Below are 25,391 nucleotides of genomic sequence, written 5' to 3' on the forward strand. Positions count from 1 at the left end.
AAAAACCGTTTCAGTGTACGGCAGTGTCAGAAATAAAAATATCTTCTGTGATATGATGATTTGCTTTCAAGTTTAATATTTTAAATTTTAAATATTTGAACGGTTTGTAGGCAGTGTTACCAGATTCGACGTGACTGTCTAAGGAAATCGATATGCTCGCTGTAACCGCACCTCTATTGTGTGACCAATTACGGGCCAACTATCGGTGCCTTACCGGCTGAAGCAATCGATATCGTCACTGTCATACTAAACGCTGCTTCTTCTTGCGCCCGCTCGGCAAAAATTGTACACGTTTTTCTTTTCGAAAAGTGCATTTACCCTTTTTTTTTTGCTAAAGGCTACGGATTAAAAGATGGCCCTCACGTCGCGCTTCTATAACGAGCGGTACCCAGAAATCGAGGATGTCGTCATGGTGAACGTGCTTTCCATCGCCGAGATGGGCGCCTACGTCCATCTGCTGGAGTACAACAACATCGAGGGCATGATTCTGCTTTCGGAGTTGTCCCGTCGTCGTATCCGCTCTATCAACAAGCTAATCCGCGTGGGCAAGACCGAGCCAGTGGTGGTCATCCGTGTGGACAAGGAGAAGGGCTACATTGATCTGTCCAAGCGTCGTGTTTCGCCCGAGGATGTGGAAAAGTGTACCGAGCGTTTCGCAAAGGCCAAGGCAATCAATTCGCTGCTCCGCCATGTCGCCGACATTCTCGGCTACGAGGGCAACGAAAAACTGGAGGAGCTCTACCAGAAGACCGCCTGGTACTTCGAGAAGAAATACAACAGCAAAACGGTCGCCTACGACATCTTCAAGCAATCGGTAACCGATCCATCTGTGTTTGACGAGTGTAATCTGGATACGGAGACCAAGGAGGTGTTACTGAGCAACATTAAGCGCAAGTTAGTCTCGCCCACGGTCAAGATCCGGGCAGACATCGAATGCTCCTGTTACGGCTATGAGGGCATTGACGCCGTCAAGGCATCGCTCACCAAGGGCCTGGAGCTCAGCACCGAGGAGCTGCCTATCCGCATTAACCTGATAGCACCGCCACTGTAAGTAAGATGTGATACAAATTTTAAAAGTTGTAGGTATTCCCATGTAGTTAAGAACGTTTTTAAAATGGGTGGCGATCAATTAAAACAAATATGCCAACATTTTATCGAAGTGGTTAATAATAAGGATATCAGAAAGGTCAAATAAAGCGATATTAGCATTAGGTATGTCTAGGCACTAAATCATTTGGGCTGAATCGGATTTGAGTTAAGAGTGATGAAATAATATTATGTAGCATAGGTGAAATTAAATATATTTATTCGTTTCTCCAATTAAGACATTTTGTTGTATTAATATGATGTAATGATTAAAATAAGCATTAAAAAAGCAGTAGTGGGCTAATGCTTGTATAATTGATATTGATCTGTTTTGTGTGTGTAAACATAATTATTTATATTCAATTTACAATGATATCTTTTATTTTTGAGTAAATTGCTTTTTTAATAACGACGATAATCGAAACCGTTTAACCACAATTAAAATAAGGTTATATCCAGAAAAATAATCACTCTCCTTCTTAATATTTTCAGCTATGTTATGACCACTTCCACCACAAAGAAAACAGACGGTCTGAAGGCCCTGGAGGTGGCCATTGAGAACATACGCGCCAAGATCATCGAGTATGAAGGCGAGTTCAAGGTGATAATGGCGCCCAAACTGGTCACCGCCATCGACGAGGCAGATCTGGCCCGACGACTGGAACGCGCTGAGGCCGAGAACGCCCAGGTGGCTGGCGATGATGACGAGGAGGATGGCGCCGACCAGGAGGGCATGCAGTTTGATCCGGAGAAGGAATTCAATCACAAGGGCTCGGCGGCGGGTCGTGCAAACGAAGAGGACGAGGACGAGGAAGAGGATTAGCATAGCCACAGAATCAGACACAACTATAGCAACTGTAACAAACGATTAATTGAGTTTTGCAAAAATAAAACCAGACATATGCGCATGGTGTATGCTTGTGAACGGTAGAACCGTGTGTGGAACCTTTGGAGCCTTCAGCAGACCAGAAGTTGTAATTTTATAATTTATATACATACTATAACGAAATGCTATTAAAGATTTACAAAGAGAAAACAGCGATATGCCCGAGAAGACAAATTACAAAGTGCGCTTGTTCTTTTCTTTTCTTTTCAAATCCAAAACAATACTCTCGACCTTTTATTGAACCCATTTCAGTTTTTCTTGACAGAGCCTTAATACTAGTTCAAATTGTGTATAATTGTAATATATTTAAATAGTCAGGCGTACTTATTTCCGTTTATATTTTCGTTGATGCGGCTTGCTTCCGTCACCATCCATTTTTTTTATCCATTACTTCTGTCTTAAGTTTTTAGACTAAATCGCCTATTTTAATTCTCTCAATATTCTCTAGAAAAAACCAACCCTTGTTCTGCTTTAAAAATGATCCGGTGCTGGAAAAACACCATAATTAGATATTGTACATCGTAACAAACGATTCGTATAAAAAAGTGGCTTCAGTTTATAAAAATTTTACTAAATTAGAAAGATTTTCGTTTCTGATTTCATTGCTTGTTAGTTGTTGTTGTGTGTATTACCGTCTTACTGTTTCTTACTTGACATTTCTTGTGGCGTGGATTATTTTTGGTATTGCTCGGAGTATTTCGTTGGAACGGCATCCATTTAGTGGGGTTCTACATGTTCATCGTATAGCAATATGGTTTTTGTCTGTGGGGATTTCGGTATGCGGTGTTGTGTACTGTGGATCTAGCCGTGTTCAGCTGAGTTCGGCTCCCGAGGCGGCAGCGTTGCGGTTCAGCAGCACGGAGCTAGCCGCCTGTTTGTTGCCGCCGCACATCCGCAGCACGGTGAGCACATCGCTGCGTGGATATCCTAGGGCCATGAGATCGGTGACGTCCTGTTCGGTGAAACGGTCTAGTGGCTGAATTGTATTGGGTCCACCCCCAGCGCCACTTCCGCCGCCGCCACCCTCTCGCTTGCTCTGCTCAATGGCATTGGCAATGGCCTCCTGCTCCATCGATTCCTCAGAGTTTCCTGTGAGCCGGGCGCTGACCGGCAGCTCGCTCTCCGGCAAAAATGGAGTCGTTGTACCCGTGGTACCGATAATCAAAAGATTCCGCTGCAAGTCAATTAGGCACTGCAATAAAGAATTCGTTAGCACTCCTCCATTGTAACAAAATTGGGAAGTAAAAATATTGTTCTACCTGATGTCTCTTCAGCATATCCAAACCCAGCAACATGTCCATGGGCTGCTGGCCCAGCACTGTGAAGCTAGACGTTAGATGATCATTCTCAATCTGTAGCTGCACCATGTGAATCCTGCCAAGAATGGGCTGTGTGCCAACACCCTTGGCCACACCGTTCCAACGCGTGTCAATCAGCCGGTTGACGTGGCATCGTTCGGCACAATCCTTGCTCATGATCGTGGTCTGGGCGCCAGAGTCCACAAAGGCTTTAACCGGAAATCCATTCACTTTACAATTGATATAACTAGAAAATGTAAAATATATAATAACATTTAATAATGCTACGACTGTGTTTTTTAAATAATAAATAAATAAATAAATACAAGGAGTTTGACTTATGTAGATCTTCTAATACTTACAGCATAGTGACGGTGCCGAAGATCTCCGGATTGTATTCAATGGCTGCCGCCATGTTATCCTGGATATTCTTCTGTTTGATCTCCTCTGCAATTAGGCGTTGTGTCGCCTCATCGAAGGGATCGGCGTTCAGCATACGCATACGCTGCTCATTTCGCCGCTTTCGCTCCGTAATATGCTCGCGGAGCAGACGAGCAAAGGTTTCCTGATCGCCGGAATCGATTGCCTCTGCTAAACGTGGATTGTATTGCCGGAGTAGCGACAGTGTCTCGGGACTAGACAGAAACATCTGGCGTACTGTCGCTGGGTCGTCATCGAAGTTCACATTAAACTCATCGGTCATGGGAATATCTGTGAGATTGTTGAATTGTGTCTGTTGCAATCCCTGCGACTGGGCACTCCGTGAAGGTGGACTGCCGCCAGAACTCGTGCCCGGCACTGCGATGCTGCTGAAGTCCAGCGTGCTGATCGCTGGATTCCCGCCACCTGAAATTATTTCGACTTAATAATGATTGCGAGGGTTTGCTTTTGAGCAAGATTAATATTAAGGTTAAACACCTTTAAATGGGGTGCGTCTCCCACGATTCGTTTTAGACATTACCTTAAGACCTAAATAGGAATATTATATACATATATCTAAGTTATTTAGTTTATCAGAAAACTAATCGTAAGGGAAAAGACAAAGTTTTAGAAGATTCCCTTTTTTTCTCGCATGCAAAAAAATGTTTTTAATTAAATTAAAATATTTATATTTAAATGTGGGTCTTACGCCATGGAGTCCAATGTGATGTATCATTCGTGCTGTGCACGGCAATGGTAAAATAAAATCGAAAATTGTTAACCGCCCACACCTGTCTGCAGTCGCAAAAATGTATGCACACATATACATTTAGAAGCATTTTTTATATCACGATCCCATTCCAATGAACATACTGACAAGACCAAATGCGCATGCAGGGGTCAACAAAACAGTAGGCTAAAGTAAGCGGGGTGGATGGGAGGAGATGAGGTGGATGGATCTGCGAGGCACCTGCTGCTGCTCCTCCAATTCCATTGTCATTCCCTCGCACTCTCTTTCTCATTTTCTCGCTTTCTCTATCTTCCACTGGTGGTGCAGTGGAAACAGATAAGCAACTTCCACTTCCAGTGTTCCCGTGTTTGTGTGTCGGTTATTTTGGAATTTTGCAAAAAGAAAGGCATGCGAAACAAGGCGTTTATTTTTAACACCAACTGCGCCGCAAAAAGATTGGATGTGATGTGCGTTTTTCCAAAAAACTAAAAAACGCAAGCATTTAAAAAAAAAAACAAAAATAGGTCGTATAATAATACAGTTCAAATTTCACCACGCCGCTTTTAGCTTTGTATGAATGTTTATATGTCCATTAAATCGAATCCTTAAAGTCGAATAAGACCATAGTCATTCAGTTAATTTCATCATCTGTTGTATTTTCTCTATTTTAAAAAGTAATATCTATGTATATTGAAGTGATTATGGGTTGGCGGAGCTCCTTGCCACCTACCCTAAAACTTTACTCAAGATCCGCCCCTGTCCCTGCCAGACGTGACCCACTTAAGGGTTAATAGCTCTCCTCTCTCCATCAACATATCCCCTCCCACTTTCATTTCCAATTCTCTCACCTGAGCGATTGGCGCTCCTGCGTCGTTCCAGCATAATGAAGTCGCCATCACCGACGCCGCACTGTTGGAGCGTCTGTTTGTCAATGGAAAGCTCGCGCCCATTAAATATTACGACTATTTGGGTCACATCTGCACCGATCTCCATCGCACAGAGAGCCTTGAGATTCTCCAGCTCCAGATCCTGGGCCACGTCCAAACAGAAGACCTTGTCATCGCTGGTGGTCACTGTGATTTTCATTGCCGCTGTGTGCTTGGGGTGATCTCTGGTTGGGATCAGATCTGGTTTGTGGGTCGCGGTGGGCAAAATAAATCCTAATCTTTGCTAGCTTGTGCCTTTATCTACGCTGGCCGATGGGTGTGCTGATATTCTGCTGGTCTCGTATTGTTTTGACACAACAACGAAAACGCCGCCTCCATATAACACGGTTGCATACGGTGGTCTATCGATATTTTTTAGACGTCTGCCTGCGATGACGAGGTAATGGTCAATTCATATTTTATTTGGACCGGTCCAAAACGGAATTTTAAAGGGAATTTTGAAAGGTTCTTCGAATATTGTATTATTAATTTGACATGTTTCCCAATAATAACGTAATTTTTATAATGTTATATATATGTAATTTTTTATATGCTTATATTATTTAAAACATGGCCATCACAGAACTATGGCTCTAAAGTGTAGGTATTATGAATTAACTATATAATATAAAATGAATTTAATTAATGTTACCATTCATGTTCCCATGAAACTGTTTTCACCTAGAAACGCTGGGGTAAGTTCAGAAAGCACTGAACAGATTACCGCGAAATAAATGAAAAAACAAATTAAATTTATTTATATATGTAACTAGGATCTATTTCGCAACAATATGATTTTTAATATGGAAAAACTTCTTACAATTAATAAAATCCGGTACAATATTGTACATATATAAGTTAGTTAAGTTAAGTTAGAAATACATTTTAAAATGTGAAATTAATATACAATATAATACATTTTAAATGGGAAATTAATATTTATAATTCTGGAACACAATGCTTTTAAAAATTAAAGACTAGAAACAAGTAACTAAATCATACGTAATTTTGTAAATAATGCTTACATATTTCGGCAAATACGTATGCATATCTAAGAACCATTTTGAAGAATTTCCCCAGTATTGGATTGTTAGTAGCGAAAGATGATATCGATGTATATCGATGACTCATTGGCTGCCATCGCTATCTCGAAAATTTATTGTATTTACTTTATTCAACTGGGCAAACTTGCAGCGTGTGGACGAGTTAAGAAGCTTTTTGGGGAGCCAGACGATTTTATAGCGAAAACCAGATAAGCCGCCATGTCCACGCAGCCAGCTGAGAGTGAGGAGAATGCAGCGGCGAAGTCTAAGCGACCTTCAGGTGAAAACCCAGTTTGATTCCCACTCCATCACCCATTCCCTCAATCATACGCTCAAGCACGCACACACTTACGCGCGTAACAAGTGATAAGGGGAATGACTAATGTCAAATAGCAAATCGATTTTTGGGGCCAATCCTGGTACCCTGCATAAACCATGAGGTCACGATTGGTCCCTAACATTTTCCTCGTTCTCCTACCGTCTATTCACAGATTCGGCCTTCAAACAGCAGCGCCTGCCCGCCTGGCAGCCTGTCCTAACTGCCCGCACGGTCCTGCCTACTTTCTTTGTGATCGGGGTGTTATTTATACCCATTGGCGTAGTTCTCCTGCATCTAAGCAACACCGCCAACGAGCTCATCATCGATTACACCAAGTGCAAGCCAACGGGAGGAAATGTTACTTGCGCGGAATACCTGGAGGCCAACGCTGGCGGCCAGTGCACCTGTCAAGTGCCTTTCGTTCTGCCCACGGACTTTAATGTGAGTTTAAAGGATCTTTCATATACAGCTTCAGCATAGCATTGTTTCCGTCATAAAAGAAGTAATGCAAAATAAGTAATAATCTCAAGATGAATGGTTTCCCAAAAATACTATATAACTAGATAGTAGATAATTATATTAGGATTTTTGCTTTAAAAATAATGTTCTGTGTTGTGGTGATTTCTGATTGTTTCTGTGTATTCGTATTACTTTATTTTAAAGGGAGTGGTGTATATGTACTACGGACTGACTAACTACTACCAAAACCATCGGCGCTATGTGAAGTCTCGAGATGACGAGCAGCTGTTGGGTCACCTGTCGCAAACGCCTAGTTCGGATTGCGCGCCCTACGCCTATGATCCCGAGTCCGGGAAGCCTATTGCTCCTTGCGGAGCCATAGCTAACTCGCTGTTCAATGGTGCGAACTCTCATAGGGGTATTTTTATTGTACCAAATCTAACCTTGATACCTTCTAGACACACTGACCCTGATGCAGGCTGGCTCCGAGATTACGCTGCTAAAGACGGGCATTGCCTGGCCATCGGATAAGCGCGTCAAATTCCGCAACCCAGAGGGCAATCTTAACGTTTCCCTTGAGGGCTTCTCAAAGCCAATGTTCTGGCAGAAGGGCTTGGCCGATCTCGACCCAGAAAATCCAGAGAACAATGGCTTCCAGAACGAGGATTTAATCGTATGGATGCGCACCGCTGCTCTGCCCAGTTTCCGGAAGTTATATCGCCGGCTGAACCAAACGGACACCAAATATGCGAACGGCCTCAAAGCCGGCAATTATACGCTAGACATTAAGTATCGTTAGTACCAATGTCGAAAGTGTATCCAGGCATCGTCTATAAATTTTTGTTTTGCTTTTTAGAATATCCGGTGGTCTCGTTTGACGGCACCAAGCGCATGATCCTGTCGACCACATCCGTGCTCGGTGGCAAGAATCCCTTCTTGGGCATTGCGTACATTGTGGTCGGTGCCATTTGCATCACCCTGGGTTTGGCCCTGCTGTTTATCCATATGCGATGCAGTCGTAGGTAAGTTACTCTAGCATTTAATAATGTCATCCTCATTTTACCATCATGATCATCAACCTTCCCATCCGTATTCCTACTCCCACAGCATTATAGTGCATTAGGTCCGCTAAAAGTCGAGTATTTCATATCCCATTGATGGCGCATCATTTCCCATGGTCAAATTAGCTTTGCTCGGTGTGCGATAAGTATTTGACATTTAAGTAGCGATTGATAGTAGCTTTACTCCTTATCGGGCACTGGCCAAAATGATTGACAACTTTACCAAAGGGCTCTTGAACTAATCAATGTTTTATTTCTGTTTCCCCAGCAGCAACATGGAGATGATCAACGTGAACCCGCACACGCAGTACTCCTAGACCGAGCACCGACAGCATTCCGGGCTGCTTCACTTAGCTTTAGTAGATCCATCTGTTTAAGCCTTATCAGCATAAAGTAGTTTCTATTGACCAACTGGCACCATGTTTTTTGGACTACTCTTTTCTTCATGTTTTTTGACTGTGTGCACTTGGCCATCCGATGAGCCGATGGCCGGGCCTCTTGTTGTTGATTCTATTTTATTTTTCCTCCATATGTGTGTAACCAAACTACTTGTGATTTTTTTATATAACTTATTCCGCACATCACACACACCAAGTGTCGCCCCTTCAAGAATCCACACGAATTTCCACCATTGCTTTACAAAACCACAAAGTAATACTTTGTGTCTGACCTAATATGTATTGCCTTTCACTACGTTTGTATTCGCAAATAAACATTGTTAATGGCAGATTTCTATTATTTTATTGACAATTAAATGGATCGGTAAGGATTTTTTCTTCTCAAATACCATCTTATAAATGTACTTAATGGTCAACGATTAAAAAACATATGGTTATCAGTGCTATTTCAACATTTCCGGCTAAATTTTAGATAAGGTCTCTATAATTATGCTATCGGCAAATTGGACAACCCGCCAAAGTAAACTATTTTGTTTTTTATATATATATTTTTAGGTTTATATTTCTTTTATTACTTTCTTTTCGATTCTTCAACTCGTGAGGGACAAAAGTTTGCTTATATGATTCTGCATTTGTTTTAATTTATTTTGTACGTTTTAGACTACATTTCCAGTTACATTTTAGAAGTTGCTTAAGATAGTTTTACATATAATGCCGCCGTTATCAGTTGTATCTATATACGTCGAAGTTGTGTGCGCATGCGTGTGGTTGTAAGATTGTGAAATATAAGTAATGTACAGATTATGGTTAAATCGTTATATAAGCTATATGAATGAATTTCAATCTTTATAAATACAATCACTTGCATATCTATACGCGTACACCCACAAAAAACATTTCAGTTTTTAGACGTAAATATCATTTATGGTTTTCAATCGCGTATTTTGTCTGGTGTCGTAAAAATATTCAATGGTCTTACATTTTATTTCCAATTTTTAACATTGCCCTACGATCTTGAGTGCTTACGGTCATTTCTTTTCAAAAGACCCCACAAATAGTCAATAGGTTTCTTGAGCATTCTTCTGGAGGGGTCCTTGCAGCAAATATTTAACATTATCTGGTAGCCAGGGCCTTGTACGCTGTGTCGCGAGCAATGGCTCATAATCCTGCTCGAAACAATATTCATTTCCTAGCAATTTGCACCAAAGTGCTTGTTGAGATAAATATTATATCTAGCAGGAATGGAAAGCTATGCTCACCATTCAGAATATAAGGCTTTGGCTACTTGATAGAACGTTAAACTTTTGCTGTAAACACATCACCAGACATTTGATATTAAACCTATTTTGCACTTGTGGGAGCTTTTGGAAAAAAAAGACCATAAGGAATCAAAATCGTAGCGTAAGGTTTAAAATTAAAATAAAATACAAAACCAAATCTTAAGAAAGAATTACGTAGTTACGTAGTTGACAACCATTTTGGATGATTATATTTAAAAAAATGTTTGTGTTTAAAGATTTTCGGATGTACGCAAGTATATGCTAGTGAGCGTACGTTTCTAAGAAAGGATCCACTATTGGCCTTGGTCTTGCCCAGCAAGTTGTTCTCAAATGGAAAGAAAGTTTTAGTATGCATTAAAAAAAAAATAAAAAAATAACCATGAACTTTTCGTCTGTTCAAATAAGCGTTGTAAAATAAAACTTGCTCAATGATTAAGTTGAAAACAAATTTAAGTTATTCAAAAGTGAGTATTCGTGGGCATTGATTTTTAAATTTGCCGTTTTGGTAAGAAATTGGGCTATGAATCTCTTAATCTCAAGCTTTAAAGGTGGTGTGTGATTACCTACTATTAAGAATAACCACATATCAAAACTAGCAAAAAGCTACTCAAGAAAAAAAACTATAGCCGACCTTTTAAAGTACTGCCAAAAATGAAATCTAATATAATGTTCATTGTTATGGGTAAAATGTAAGAATAGTAATATTTCAAAAGATAAGGACTCTATAAGATACGTATGCTTAAAATATGATTCATAAATTTTTAGTCACAAAAAAAATAAAATGGTTGTGTTCTAGTTTTCCTAACTTTTCTGCTTAGGAAATAAGAAAGTCTTAAACTGATTCTCGAATTTTGGGTAGACCAAGGTTTAAATACGAAAAAAAAAAGAAATAGAAAGTCTAAACAACTATCGCTTTGTGTGTTGTGTATTTGAGAGTGTCATGGTGGTGTTGTGTGAAATACTTAGAAAATCCTGATGTTTTACTAACTCTAACTGAGCGGTTTCCTTTGCGTTTTCTGTCGCTTGCTTTGGTGCGTCGTAAACTTTTGCTTGATAATTGATGTGTAACATATTAAGACGTACTTCACTATATGCTTATGCCTACCATATCAATATATATATATATATATATGTATATATATAGTTTTTATAGCGAAACTTAGCCATAAAAGGATGCCTATAAATCCTCTATTTTTGCTTTGTGTGTGAGTGTGTGCGCGGTACAAACTAGGTTAACATTTAAAAAAAAATCTTAGATATATATATATGTATACATATATAGATATATAGATATATATATATATATATGATGTACATATATGTTAGATAAGTTCTTAAGACTAGAAGCAAGAAAAAATGGTTTATACTATAAACACACACGCACACACACGCATCTCGTGCTATACATTAACTTGGCTGATTTGTAGATGGAATGCGTTGCTGATGTTCATGTGGTGGTTTGCTGATGTTTTAACGTTTTTTCATTGTTTAAATGATTATAATGAGATGATGGCGGTGTTTGAGTGGATTGGCTTTGTACATTTCAAGTGAGTTTGAATTAAGATGATGAGTTGTTGATAGTTTGATTACTCAATTTGTCGCAGCTGTTGCAGCTGTCGCCGTGGCGGCAACAGTCTTACTCTTATTGTTGTTATTGTTGGCCAGCACCGCTGACTTGGAGTCAGGTTTCATCTTTGCTGCCGTTGCTAATGTTGCTGTCGTGCCGCTTGCTGCTGCTGCTGCTGGGTGTGTTACGGCTGCCGCTGTTGAGAGCTTTGGCCCATTGAGAATATGGCTTTTGATGTGGCTCTGGAGAAGCTCCTGAGAATCGAAACAAAGTTGACATAGATCACAGGTAAAGCCGGGATCATTCAACTGATCATCGGCTTTCTTACGCCGCTCACCCGTGGAATGCGAATGTGAATTGGACGTGGTCGTTGTGGTGGACTCGCTCTCCGAAGAGGAGGCCGTCGACACCATATTCGCCTCGTCTTCCGCATCCCCCTCATCTAAATCATCGTCATCAACCTCCTCGATAACATCCTCTGGATCAGGATCTGGATCGGCATCCTCATCGAACTCCTCTTCGATAATGTCCTCTATGGGCATTACACCATCGTCTTCATCATCGGAGCTGGCCACTATCAGTGGTGGCATCTTGGATTTGCCATTCATTAGCGGTCGCACCGGCAATTGTACTGGCTCCGGGTCCTCTACATCATCCTCATCATCGTCATCTTCATCATCATCGTCATCGTCACTTTCCACCTCGCCATCATCTTCTTCGTCGTCATCTGAACTAATGACTTCCTCGACAAGATCATCGTCGTCCTGGGTAAGATCCGCTTTGTGTTGTTTCTGTGGCAAAAGTTGAGCCGGGGGCTGCACGCCTTCTTCGTCTTCGCCTTCACCACCATCTCCCTCCTCATCTTCATCTTCACCTTCGCCATCCTCATCGTCGCTGTCGTCATCATCATCATCTCCCGTGCCTGAACTTTCCTCATCTTCGCCCGAGCTATCATCCTCGTCCAGATCATCGCTATCTTCTTCCTCGGGGCTCGCCAACTTGTCTGATGTTGTTGCTGCTGCTGATCCCTCACCTTTGGACAGAGTTTGCTCTTCCTTTTTCACTGCATCACCCAATGTTGATGTTGGAGCCGATGTAGTTGCATCTGCTGTCGCTGTTTCCATTGCTGCTGTTCTCTCTATAGCCGCCTTAGTAGCCACGGGCACAATAACCTCCTCCTTGAGATGGTTGTTGATGTGATTCATCAGCTTCTCCTTGCGCGACAGGTACTCGCCGCACAGATCACAGCCCCATTGGAATGGGCAAAAGGGTCGTACTACCTTTGCATCGGCTAGCTTGTGCTCGATCCACAGCTCCTTGGTCTCGAAATTCAACTGACAGCGACGGCAGGTGAGGTGATCGTCCACCACAATCACCGGTGGCTCGGGTAGATTGCTTACCTCGTGTTTATGCAACTCGTACATGTGGCGACGCAGATTGTTATTACTGATGAAGGTGGAGGCGCAGTATTCGCATTTCAGCTCACGTTTCCGCTTCATTGATTTGCTGCGGTTGCTGCTGCTGCTGTTGTTGTGGTTCATGCTGCTGTTGCACGAATTGTTGAGGCTCTGCTGCTGCTGATTGGGCATCAGGCCCACCGCATGCAGCTCGCGGAGGTGCAACATCGAGTTGTTGTTGTTGTTGTTGGTTGTGTGATTGTTGTTGGTCAACTGTGTCGCTTCGCCGTCGATGGGGTTCTGTAAGGATTAAGTATGCCGGGGGGTAGCAGGATACAGCGGGAAATTTTGGGGAGTTGGTGGGAGAAAAGAGAAAACAAAGATTAGTACAAATTCAATTGGCAATGACGAGATGTTGATATCTGTTTTTTGCGACTGGTGCGGAGGCATCATCATCATCATCAGCACATCAAAAGTTGTTGGTGGCGCGACAGACGACGATCCTCGCCATCGTCCGTCGCTTGTCCTCCTCGCTGCACAAGCCCAAAAACGCTCACCTGCTTGCTATCACCTCTGAAATGCCACTTGCGATGCACCTTGAGTGCGATCACCTGGGGGAACGTCTTGGCGCACAAATCGCACGCGTACTCCCCGTTTTCGTTCTGCCGCTCTACTTGAAACTGACCGGCATCCGCTGGCCCATCGTCAAACATCGCCGCCAGCGGATTGTCCACGTACAGCTCCTGTTCGTGCTTCTGGATGTGCTTGCTAAAGTGCTCCTGATCGGTGAAGCGAGCTCCACAAATGGTGCAGGCCACCTCTGGAATGCGGATCTTCATCGACGGAACAGTAGTAGCTACAGTACTCCCCGAAGCCACACCGGCTGTCGTCCCATTGCCATCGGTATTGGCCCTCTCCTCCAGTTGCTGTTGCTCATCCTCCTCCTCTTCATCATCGTCATCGCCGGTCTTGTGCCGGAAAACTGTCCGTCTGATCAGGGACGCTTGTGTATCCTGCTGCTGGTGGGCGCCTGTCGAGGTTATTGGTTTGCGGTTGCAGGTGGGCGTATGGTTGTCATGCATTTGGCGGTCAAAGAAGACCTTCCTGCACAGCGAGCACTCGACTGGGTCGGGTACTTGCGGATGCTTTTTGTAGCGATGTACCTGTGGGCAGAAAATAAACATATTTGTTATCAAAAGAACCACGCCTAATGTTCCCCTATAAAACAAAGTAATACAATAACACTTACCCATAGACTTTTACGGCCGCTGTAGACGTTACCGCAATCTTTGCAGGAATAATCATTTGAGTCAAACTCGTCATGCGAGTTGATGTGAATGGCTAGCTTCTTGTTGGTGTTGAAATTAGAGGGACAGTACTTGCACTGGTACCAGTACAGCGGAGTACCCAGTCCCTGGTTGGAAGCAGATGTAGCGGATGCACTAGCCGCAAGGGTTGAAAGGTCAGACAGATCAGCTCCTGCAGACTTAACCTCATCCATCAGCGTTTCATCATCAATTTTGGAGGAAGTGGATGCCGAAGCAGATGCTGATGCAGAGGCAGAAGTCAGCTTGTGGACAGTGCGTTTGTGCTGTTGCAGTTCCATCTCCGAGCTGTAGACAATTGAGCAGACCTCGCACTCAAATTGCTTGATAATCATCTCGTCCTTAATTGCCCTTCCATGCACCTTGAACAGATGTACCTTCAAACCCTTCTCGTAAGCAAACTCTGCGTTGCACAGTTTGCACTTAATGAACTGGACATTCTGCACTTGATGATCGGTGAGCATGTGGTAGCGATAAGATTTCTTCGAACTAAAACGGCGCTGGCAGATGCGGCAGCGCATTCGCCGGAAGCGACGATCGGCCGCCTGGTCAAGACTTCGCCGAAAAACGGCCTGCTCCTGGGGCGTTTGATTTGCCATTGCTGGTGGCACATTGGCAGGCGTTGATGGGGCAGAAACCGATGATGTTGCCCCGAGCCCAACCTCTGAATCCACAGCTGGTGTTGCGGTTATCGTCAGTGATTTGGGCGTCATCCGATTGGCAGCCGCCAGAGCTGCATTCACTGAATTCGAGGCCGTGTAGTGGGAGCGCATATGATTGGACAGGCCGATGTTGTTACTGAATACCGCATTGCAGATTGGGCACTCCTTTTGCTGGCTGGCTACGCCCACCAGACTGCTGTTGTTACTGCTGTCATCCAGCCGAATTTTCTTGGCCACGCTGCCCGGCTCTTCATCTTCGTCATCTGGAATCATTGAGAGGAAAACGGGTTAGTTTGTCACTTGAAGGGGTCGCAGAAAAGAACAAAAATTAAGCTAAACACAACAAGAGACATACCAGCAAATGGCCTTTGATTTAAATGAATTTATAATATTTCTTTACACATAACAACATGTCATCTGTCATTTATATTTAAAAGGAGTCAAGTTCTAGCAGGTTACTGCGATATTAATGCTTTCAAAGTAACAAAAAAAACTTAGATGAGTACCCATGTGGTACATATAAAGTCGTCTTAAGTTATTCAAAATAATAAGACAAAAGTTAATGACTATCAAATTTTTTAGTACTAGTTAAGCGGGAAATATTTAACTTTAAAGATCAATTATGAGTTTTTTTTTTAAGCAAAAAAAACATTTTTGTTTAAATAATTAAAAGAATGAACGCTAAACGCCTCCTAGTAGAACTCAGAAACGTTTAGACCAGTTCTTTAAATGGATATTCAAATATGACTAGATGCACTTTAAAAATCTATACACATGGTTGAGTATAAAATGATTATAGTTCTGCAAAATATCGTTTAGAAATAAAAGCAATCTTAAAGAAAAAAAAACTATGGAGATGAAACGGTGACATAGTCAATGAGAAACAGGCAGAGCGGGGGGACGTCTACAATCTAAGCCTAATTACCGAGTGTCCCACCATTTGTTATCGACATCAGGTCCTTCATCACGTAGTCGTAGCGACCCGTATATACGTTCGGCGTGCTACCGTCCGCCAACTTCACGGCATCTGCATTCACGATGTACTCGAAACCACCAGAGTGTCTGTTCTTATCCACGCCATGCACATTGATCATATGCTCCCGTAGGTAGGAAATCCGGGGATAGCCCAGTCCGCATCGCACGCACTTGTATGTCTCTGGTAATTTATTGGGATGCTTCGATTCCATGTGGCGCAGAACATTGTTGTAGTTGTTGTATTGCTGACCACAAATGGGGCATACCTGCGGCATCCGGGAGAAGTACTGGGACTTGGGTGCAGCCGCATCTCTATTTGCTGAGCTCTGAGCTGAAGCGCTTGTAGAGCCACCACCCACCTGACTTCCTCCAGCCAGCTTTGGTGTGGAGGTCATTGGTGGAGCCACACTGCTGCTTCGTGACTCTTCTGCTGAGGAACCAACACCAATGCCCAAGGCACCAAGCAGACTTCTCTTGCCCGGTGAATGTTCCATGCTATTGCTCCTTGCCATGCCGCTGCCCGTGGTAGAGGCATTATCGCTACTTGCCCCGCCACCCACACCGCCCAAGTGATCCTGGTAGACGTGTTCAAGGAAACGCTGGTGTGTCTCCAGCTTAGCATCGCACGTCATGCAGCGTAGTCGGACAATGCAGTCCATGTTGTTGTAGTGCCGGCGCCTATCTACCGGATCAGCAAAGTCCAGTCCACAGAAGCTGCACTGTATTGAGTTGTTGTCTTTCCGTTGGACATCTGCGTGCTTGTCGTACACATGCGTTCGGAATTCGTGTTTGGTGCGGAATCCTTTGGGACAGAGCTTGCATTCGTATAGCTTGTTAACCAGCAGTTCCTTGGCGCGCAGTTTCTCTGGTCTTTCGGAGCCACTGCCGGTTGTGACGACTTCTCCACTGGCAGTCACTGTGGGACTGGTCATGGCAACCACTCCTGCTCCGGCATCGGCCACGGAAACGACTCCTGTTGCTCCATCGTCAGCAACGTCCTCTGAACTGGATACAACCACTGTCGTTGTCTTGCCACGCAGCGCATTCAAAACCCTAAAGAGATTTATGCAATTCCGCTTTTTCAGATGCGAGATGAACAGCGCCTTGGAGTCGTTCATCTTGAGGCAATTGAAGCATAGATTGCGCGGCAGCAGCGGATACTTCTTGCGCACGTGCGCCATGAAGTTTTTGTACGTGCTAAAGTACTTGCTGCAGCAGCGGCAGGTCATCGTCTGGTATTGCTCCAGGAACTCGTCGTTCTGCTCAATGAACTCCACCTTGTCGCGAGTGAGCAGTGGTCGGTACTGTTCGGGATTATCATAGTCATAGCCACCGCCCTCGCACTTAATGAACGCGTTCATCACCACCTGACGATACTTTTGCGTGGAGATATTCCCGCCAGCAGCACCAGCCGCTCGATTTGCCTCCGCGGTTGCCGCTGCTGCCGCTGCCCGTTGAATTTCCAAGGCAGCAGCCAGGGCGGGCGTTGGCTTCGTAATGGGGGTATTATGGGGCGAGTCTGTGGACAGCTGGAAAAGATTCGGGTGTAGATTCCGCTCGTGACGACGGGCGTTTGCCCGGGTAGAGAACTGCAGACTGCAGGCCCGGCAGCTTGCCACCTTCGAGTCCCCGGCGGCAGCCACGTTGGCCACCGCATTTGCCGGCAGCGAGGCAGCCGCAGACGAGGCATTCACGCCATGCTGCGCAGTGTAGTCATAGTCCGAAGCCTGCAGGGGGTACATAAATATGAAATATGAATTAATGTTAGGTTCACAGAAAAAACTCCTAATAATTATTTAAATTCTATAATGACTCACCGTCAGCGGCACATCGCCCTCGTGCTCGGAGCGCTCTAGGAACATTGTGGGATCAACCATGTCATCGGACTCGTCTATTGACTTCATCTGGTAGTCGTCATCCGTGTCAATGGGCTCATCTTTGATGGGTATAGCAGGCAGTGGCTGCAGTGGATCCAAGCATTCAACCAATAATGAAAGAACAAACAATGCCAGACGAAACGGAAATTAGTTACAATCGAATATAGCACAATATTCTTATATGACACAATAGTAAATCTATAACATCAATCATGGACGCTTCAGTACGTCCTTTTATACCCGTTAGCCAGATAGCTATGATCGAGTTGGTATTATAAGTATATATTATTTCCAAAGTTGGCAAGAGGAGGACTAAATCCAGACAGACGGATTGATGATTTCGCATAATTTCGTATTCGGGATAACAGGTAGAAAAGCGCTGTACGAGATTAGGAGAAGGGATTGGTTCACGCTTCGAATGCACGATACAATTACATTATAGGAGTAGCGTCTGAAAAAGCGCAGCTGCTGGGCGGCGCTCTGTAGCGTCACCGGCATAAGCAGCGGAGCCGTGGACACGGATGCGGAAGCAGTTGCTGATGCAGATGCTGAGACAGAGGCCGTGGCGGAAACGACGTTTCCCGGCGGATTAGACGTGGACGTTGTCGTGGCCAAACCACTAGCCTGCTGTTGTTGGACGTGACCGCTGCTGCTGCAGCTTTGGCTGAAATCAAGCGGCAGCGACAGCGACAAGCTCTCCATTCCACCCACACCAGACATCCCCGGCAACAGTTCAGGAGCAGCAGCAGCAGCAGGCGGAGCAATGGATCCTGGGGCCACTGTTGGTAAAGGTGGCAGCGGTGGCAGTGGTGGAACTGCTATATCCAATGGCAAATACAGCTTCGGTTTGAATTTTCGCAGCGATGGAGCTGGATTGGCCACCGGAGCTGGACGCTGTGGACGGAATTGCCGCTGGCGTCTATGCTGTTGCTGCTGCTGTTGATGATGTGGCAGCGTTTGCTTGCCTCGCTGCTGATGTTGTTGGTGATGATGGTATCTGCGATATTGGTGAGATTGCTGGCGATGCTGATGCTGCTGTTCCCGCTGCAGGGATACCGATGTGGTGGATGTAGATGTGGAGGAGCAGCTGGCCGCCGCCACCGATGGTGGCACCTGTAAAAGAAGGGTCTGCAGCGATTGCTGCGCGTTGCTGGTCGTCGCCGTCATTCTGGCCGGTGGTTGCAGCTGCAGCTGCTGCAATTGATGCTGTGGCAGCTGTTGCGGTTTAGGACTCACATAGACTGTTAGAGATTTGCGCTTCTTCAGCGAGTGTATGCCATCCAATATGTTAGCGGCCGTCGATGCGGCCGTTGGCGTCGCCTTCTCCGCTTCGAGCTCATTCTCCAATTGATGATGGTGTTGTTGCTGATCGAAGGAGCCTCCTCCTCCATTCTCCGCAGTGTTCAGGTCCAGGTAGTTCAGGAGCTTGCTCTTGTTGACGTCCAGCCACTGACGTTGCTTTGCTTGCGAACTGAAACAGCGGTTCTTAAAGCTCTGCCATGAGTTCAGGTAACTGATGCAGGCATGGCAAATTTGCAGTGACAGCCGATCCTGCGGTGTAATCTAAAAGTAAAAATAAAATCGATTATTAAAATTAATATATATTTGACATATTTTAAATATAATAATATGAATATTAATATTAATGCTAATGGTTAATGGAGCTATGGCAATATCTAAAAAACTATTTAAATAAGAAATAATCCTAAAAGATAAAGGTTCAATAACATTTAAACTGTAAATATCCCGGGGTATTTGCCCACTCTTTCGGTTTTTGGCCATTTCATTAGAGTTTTGGGGGAACAACAGTTTGGCGTTTATGTGTCCAGCGATGCAGAGAATGCAGGTATCAGTCCCCAGCTCCCAACTATTCTATTAATGTCAATGACCTGCTTATAATTATATGCAATACTGCCGCAGCATCCCACACCACCCACTACTGGCCACCTCATCACCTTAAAACGCACCCCACTACCCGACCGGTAACCACCACAAACACAGAACACTGCGCAAATCATATGAAATGTCCTGCTGGCTGATAACAGTGTGTGCGCATGTTTGTTTGTGTCGTCCATACGACTGTGTGTATCGTTTGAATTGCCAGCCTATGTATGTAAAAGCCCGCCCTTATATACTTATGCCCGTCCTGCCACAAAACACACGGGTCGATTTCGCCGGGAGCTCGGGCTCAAAATGTCTTGGCCGCCACAAAATCTATTAAATCTCAATTATCAAAGTCCGCGGTTAAGCATATTTCATCGTAATCGCTTATCGAAGCAGTGGCAGTTTCTCAGTGATGCTAAAAGACGGTCGAAATAAGCTACACGTACTAAAGAATCAAAATTGATCCATTTATAATCTACGAAATGATTATTTAATTTAAGAATATTATTCTATTGTAATAAATAATTTTATAATATTTCTCCCAACCTAATTCTTAATAAGAAAATATATTTCAAAATAATAATATAAAAAGTATATGAAGAAAGATATTTTTCATATTTTAGTTAAAATGTAAAATATACATCATAACATATTATCCTACGTAATGAACTAATATTATTAGTATGCTTTATTAAGTCCCCACTGTATATTCATATGATCACCGGCTATAATTCACTATAAACCCGCTAAATTGTCACCTCTGCTCCCCTTTTCACTACTTTGGTTGAATATCGATAGCAACAAACCGCGAGAATTAGCAATCGAAGAGGCGAATGAAAATGATCAAAACAAACGATGGAAATGTTTTGTTTTGCATGTCTTTTCGACTTAAACTATGTATGCATGTATGAATGTATGTGTGTATGAAAGGCATACGCGTTTGTTTTTGTTGGTGTATTTAATTTAACAATCGAAATGCTTGTTGTTGTTAATGGCTGTATTGTTGTGCTATTGTAATTGAAACCCCGGGATATTAAAGCCCGGCGGGTCCTTTAAGCACACTCACACACGCATGGCCAAACAACAAGCACATACACCCGACTCCAATTTTGGGCCGACATACATATTATATACCACTACTGTATCCTTATGTACAAAATCCCACACTCCCAGTGGAGGATTCCGAGGGCTCCGCTCCAACTCCATCTCCATTCCGTTTCGATAATGTGTTGTTCATTCACCTCACCCAAACCAGCGTTTCCTTTATGGCCGCCATGTTTCGCTGTGCAATTGGTTACAGGATACAAAGATTTCCAGCTTCCGCGAACTGCACTTTAACTATGACATGCCAACATTGGACCTCATTTGGGTTTTGGGTTTGGGTTTATCCATATACATTTATATTATAGATATGCTACGCAATAAGGTGAGATTTTAGAAAGTCGCCAAAGGGCAGGAGGTAATTTATATACATAAGCACTATATATATGGTATATAATGCAGAAAGACTTGTAGCAGCTGCAGATTCCACCAGCTGCCGCCTTCGTTTTCTGCTGGCCAGGCCACCAGGTGCAATAATCACCAGCCATGGACCATTCCCATTCCCGTCTCCCCGTTACCTCTGTTCCTTCGTGGAACAAGTTCTTCTCCTTTTTGTGTCCTTATTCGTTCCAAACCCATGCTGTTTGTATATATACATATATATTGTGTATGTGTGTGTGCCTTTGGGCAAGAGAGAGAGCATCCTGTCCTGTCCGTTCCAGGCACAATGTGAAGACGTAGAAGTAACCAAAAAGTAACCCTCATATTTTGCAGACCGGAGATCTTGAGAGCAGCAACAACGACAAGAGCAGGAGCAGGACGAAGAGGAGTCGGAATCGGGGTTCATTTTGAAATATTGAATTTCATTTCAGGCAAAACGACGCAAAACAAAATAAAAACGCAAGTGCAACAGGGTTCACCCTAAGGCTTCCAAACAGCTGTTATCGTTCTGACAGAGATCAATGTTATCGATAAAACAAATAGCCAATCTTAAACAGTGGATGGTAGTTCTTCGGGAGCCGAAGCTTATCTGAATAATAACATTTAATCATTTAGTTTAAAGGGCTCGTAAAATATCAATGTAAGTTTAAAGATACTTTTATGTTTAGGATATATGTTGAAAATCCAAACAAACCAAATCAAAATTAAGAACCTTTGCTATCAATTGTATTTAAGACTTATCCTTTATATATTATCTAAAATCATTATATTCCATATAATAGTTTGCTCTATTTATAATTGATAAGCAAAGGTTCCATTTTAGTTAGTTTATAAAAACTATTCTTAAAGTATCTTCTACAAAATCCCTTCGTCCTTTAGTCCAAGAATTGTCCTAAACTTGAACATATGCCATTTTTATGAATATATATATATATATATATATATAATCTTAGATCATCTTATTGCCAAATCTATTCCCTTTTGGATAAACAGAGTCACATCCTTGGAAATTTATGTATCCCTCAAGTGTGTATCCTTGAGTTTATACAAAATCCTGGCTACCTATTCCATCCAGCCCTCATCCGCCATCTTGGATGAGCCAGAGTGGAAATGTGGATGCTTCGGCTGCTTCTCTCTGTTCCGTTGTTGGTTTCCTCCTCGCTTTGCCTCGCAACGCCCCGGCCCTCTTCCCTTGGAAATCCCTCTTTTATCGGCTTGTCATCTCGTCACGTCGCTTCATCGTCGTCGTAGTACTTTTTGGCCAAGGGGAGAAAGTTAGTCCACCTGGGGACCCACAGAGCCACAAAATGGAGACGATGACGACGCCGCTGCTATTTCTGCCTGCTGCTACTGCTGCCTGGTGTTGTTGGAAATTCGATGCGGGCCGCAGGAGGAGCCAGCCAGCCAGGCAAAGAAGAAGCAGCAGAAAGGCAAAAGCAGAAATATATCGACAACCCACCAGGTAATCTGGTGTGCCCAAGGTGAAACCACTCGAATTTTGTGCCCGGTTTTGGGTCTCCGCCGCTGTCCGTCTTTCAAAGCCCGCTGCCTGCTGCTTCCCGCTGTCCGATTCCCGCTAGCCCCTACTCATTCCATAACCGTGCCCATGCCCATAGCCATAGCCATGTCCATTCCTATACCCATTCCCATTCCCGTTTCCCGGTCTCTTTTGCCTGTGTCTTTGTCTTGTGCCTGTGTGTGCGTGTGTATGCGAGCATGTGGTCCGCCTCCAGATAACGAGAACGGAGCAAGAGGAAGAGCAAGAGCAAGAGAAGCAGTCGAGCTAGCGATGACGCCAACCAGTATGTTCTTGTTGTTGCTGGTGTATAAGTATATATATATATATATATACCACTGTCGGAGGCAACTGGCGCGCCTGTATGTGTGCGTGTGTCCACGTCGGTGTGAAGAGCAATTGCCATGAAATCGAATCGAAGCCCAGGGAAAGAACAGAGAACCGAGAATCGAGGAGAACCGAGAACCGAGCACCATTAGACCCAGACGACCATTGGGGGCACAAAAGCGTCAAGCAGCACCAGTGCCAGCACCAAGCGCACGCAGCGTCAGCGTGGCGGATATGGGATATTGGGATATACATAGATGCCGGGGGAACTTGTCAGAAGAACAACAACAAAATAGAACCCAGAAAGAATCAATAAACGAAGCTAGTGAAGCCACATGAGGAAGCAGTCCAAGTCCTCCTCCTTCTCCTCCGCCTCTTCCTATTCCATGTCGGCGTCGTCATCGTCATCGTCATTGTCGTCCTCTTCCTCGAGAGGATGCGCGCGCGCAAAGAGAGCGGAGCATAGAGAGCAACTGCTGCCCTCCAAGCGAAATTCCTTGAAAAAGGTACAAACTACGCAAAATTATATGTAATTGGCCTGGGTTTTTGGGTTTTCGGTTTTCCGTTTTCGGTTTTCTGGCCTGGAATCTCTGAATCTCTGTTGCCCGCCGTCGTCGTCGTTGTCGTCGCCGCAGCCACACACAAACACACACTCATATACAGGGCACACACACACATACACATGCAAAATGACGACGGCGCGCTCATCGGACTTTATGCTTTGCGCTGGCCATCCGCAGCTACTCTCGCCCGCTGGGAAGAGGCAAATGTGAAGAGGATGAGGTGGAACAGTAGAATCAGCAGCAGTAGCAGCGGCAGGAAGAACAAGAGGAGCAAGCGGAGCATGCAATCTGTTATTTGGAAAGGAAGCAGGATCAGTTCTAACCTCAAAGAAGGAAGGAAGGAAGGAATGGAATGAAACGAGTAGGAAAAGGCGGAGTAGCAAAAGTGAAGAGTTCAAGTTTGATTATGAGCAAAAGATTGTGGTCGTGATTGGATTACAGCCAGGCGCTCCGCTTCTACTACTCCTTCTCCTCCGCCGTCCTCTTCTTACTCTCTTCCATTCCCACTGCATCGTGACTTGGCAGTGGAAACATTGGAAACCCAAAAAGCGGACCATGCGGCTAGCCACACACCCAATACTCGCTCACATCGAAGAGCCAGAAGTAGAGGAGGCGGGGTTTGGCTGGTTTTTCGTTCGGTTTTTGTTTTTTTTTCTTCTTTAGCTTTTTTTTTTTGTGATTTTGGTGGCCATCATCTTTGGTGCTTGCACAATCCAACGTCACAGCCTGCGGCCCCTGGGGCCAATAGCTACTCTTCATCATCCGTAACCTCACTTTTTGGATGTCCAACACAAAGCTAACGGGTGTGGCCACCACCTCATCCTTCCAACTGGGCATGGGATCTGTGTGTATAACTGTTAATGGTGTCCAACCACCAGAACACCAGAGTTCCAGAGCACCCAAGAGAGCATTCGAAGAGAGCGCCGGACTCGGAATCGGAATAGGAATCGGACACGGGATGACGACAGCGACAGCCGGATTATGTACAACAAACTATATATGTATGTGTATGTGGCTTTAAAGACTCACTCACCTTGATGCTGACGCAGTTGTGGATCTTGGTGGACAGCGGCTCCTTGTCCGCCGCATAGCTATTGATGATCGAGATGCATTCGGTTTGTGGGGCAATGCATAAGCGACAGCAGTTTTGTCGCGCCGACCGTTCACTTTTTGTTGTTGGTGTAGCGCCGCCCCCAGCCGCTTCAGGGGATGTGGTTCCTGTCCCCGTTCCTGCGGTAGTCGCTCCCGCTGGCGTTCCCATGACCATTCCCGTTCCAGGCGTCACTGTTGCCTCCACAATCGTTGTTGTAGTTGTTGCTGCTGCTACTGCTGTTGCCGCCGCAGCGTCGCACATTTTGTAGCTTTGTATTCGCTATTCGCTTTTTTTTTTTTAATATTTTGTTGTTTTTTTGCACGTTTTCACTTTTGTTTCGGTCTGCGTCCGTTCGCAATCGTTCCACACCATCCACACTATCCGCTCTCCGTCACCATCGAGCACGCCGCTCGCGTTACCCACTTTCTGCACATTGTTCGCACTGGTTTCGCCCGATCCTGGGCTGATTTGATTTTTAAGTTTCGCTTTCAGTTGCTTTTTCGCTTCGTTTTATTTGGAACGAGTAGTCGCACAGAAAAAAAAATTAACGCTTCACTGCGAACCTGCGACGTGCTCCGCCGGGCTGCAAAACGGTAAAACGGTTTTTCTCTGACAAATGTCGCTTTAGTCTAGAGCTGGTAGGAATGGCGATACTTCGCAATACTATTGGTGGTATTTATTTTCAACGCTAGCGCGGTCACACTTTGTAATGTGGTGATTTTTGCTTGCGTGCGCAGTCGCAGATCTTTGGTTTATTAATCGACTAACTTCGATGATTATTTTTTTTTTATTTCGTTATCAATTTCCTTTTGCTATC

The 25,391-nt window shown here is 44.2% G+C and overlaps 4 protein-coding genes across 11 annotated transcripts; 2 read left to right on the forward strand and 2 right to left on the reverse strand.

Moving 5' to 3' along the window:
• Positions 1 to 230: 230 nt before the first annotated feature.
• On the forward strand, positions 231 to 2,146 carry LOC108103925 (eukaryotic translation initiation factor 2 subunit 1). The gene is made up of 2 exons (XM_017209677.2): positions 231 to 1,047; positions 1,579 to 2,146. The coding sequence occupies exons 1-2, from the start codon at positions 353 to 355 to the stop codon at positions 1,907 to 1,909; spliced, it is 1,026 nt and encodes a 341-aa protein (XP_017065166.1). The 5' UTR covers positions 231 to 352; the 3' UTR covers positions 1,910 to 2,146.
• Positions 2,147 to 2,170: 24 nt separating this feature from the next.
• LOC108103924 (protein DDI1 homolog 2) lies at positions 2,171 to 5,711 on the reverse strand. The gene is made up of 4 exons (XM_017209676.1): positions 5,269 to 5,711; positions 3,633 to 4,116; positions 3,232 to 3,517; positions 2,171 to 3,164 (listed from the first exon to the last, which is right to left on the reverse strand). The coding sequence occupies exons 1-4, from the start codon at positions 5,504 to 5,506 to the stop codon at positions 2,784 to 2,786; spliced, it is 1,389 nt and encodes a 462-aa protein (XP_017065165.1). The 5' UTR covers positions 5,507 to 5,711; the 3' UTR covers positions 2,171 to 2,783.
• Positions 5,712 to 6,494: 783 nt separating this feature from the next.
• Positions 6,495 to 8,955, forward strand: LOC108103865 (cell cycle control protein 50A). 4 transcript variants are annotated; one of them, XR_001772262.2, is made up of 7 exons: positions 6,495 to 6,669; positions 6,881 to 7,149; positions 7,372 to 7,567; positions 7,626 to 7,961; positions 8,024 to 8,189; positions 8,275 to 8,363; positions 8,497 to 8,955. XR_001772262.2 is itself a non-coding variant. In XM_017209578.2 (6 exons), exons 1-6 carry the CDS (start codon positions 6,609 to 6,611, stop codon positions 8,543 to 8,545), a joined length of 1,074 nt encoding a protein of 357 aa, XP_017065067.1. In that variant the 5' UTR covers positions 6,495 to 6,608; the 3' UTR covers positions 8,546 to 8,955. The 4 variants fall into 4 exon arrangements, 2 of the variants coding, with proteins under 2 accessions (XP_017065067.1, XP_017065066.1); XR_001772263.2 differs by having other exon boundaries at positions 8,500 to 8,955; XM_017209578.2 differs by lacking the exon at positions 8,275 to 8,363 and having other exon boundaries at positions 8,500 to 8,955.
• Positions 8,956 to 9,250: 295 nt separating this feature from the next.
• Positions 9,251 to 25,204, reverse strand: LOC108103863 (zinc finger protein hangover). 5 transcript variants are annotated; one of them, XM_017209574.2, is made up of 8 exons: positions 24,515 to 25,203; positions 18,946 to 19,272; positions 17,650 to 17,793; positions 15,795 to 17,559; positions 14,120 to 15,120; positions 13,428 to 14,033; positions 11,811 to 13,170; positions 9,251 to 11,727 (listed from the first exon to the last, which is right to left on the reverse strand). In XM_017209574.2, exons 1-8 carry the CDS (start codon positions 24,833 to 24,835, stop codon positions 11,588 to 11,590), a joined length of 5,664 nt encoding a protein of 1,887 aa, XP_017065063.1. In that variant the 5' UTR covers positions 24,836 to 25,203; the 3' UTR covers positions 9,251 to 11,587. The 5 variants fall into 5 exon arrangements, with proteins under 5 accessions (XP_017065063.1, XP_017065062.1, XP_017065064.1 ...); XM_017209573.2 differs by having other exon boundaries at positions 15,783 to 17,559; XM_017209575.2 differs by having other exon boundaries at positions 9,251 to 13,170; positions 15,783 to 17,559; positions 18,202 to 19,272; positions 24,515 to 25,204.
• Positions 25,205 to 25,391: the final 187 nt, after the last annotated feature.

This window comes from Drosophila eugracilis, unplaced genomic scaffold (assembly GCF_018153835.1).
Source record: "Drosophila eugracilis isolate 14026-0451.02 unplaced genomic scaffold, ASM1815383v1 contig_408, whole genome shotgun sequence".
Classification (NCBI taxonomy): domain Eukaryota; kingdom Metazoa; phylum Arthropoda; class Insecta; order Diptera; family Drosophilidae; genus Drosophila; species Drosophila eugracilis.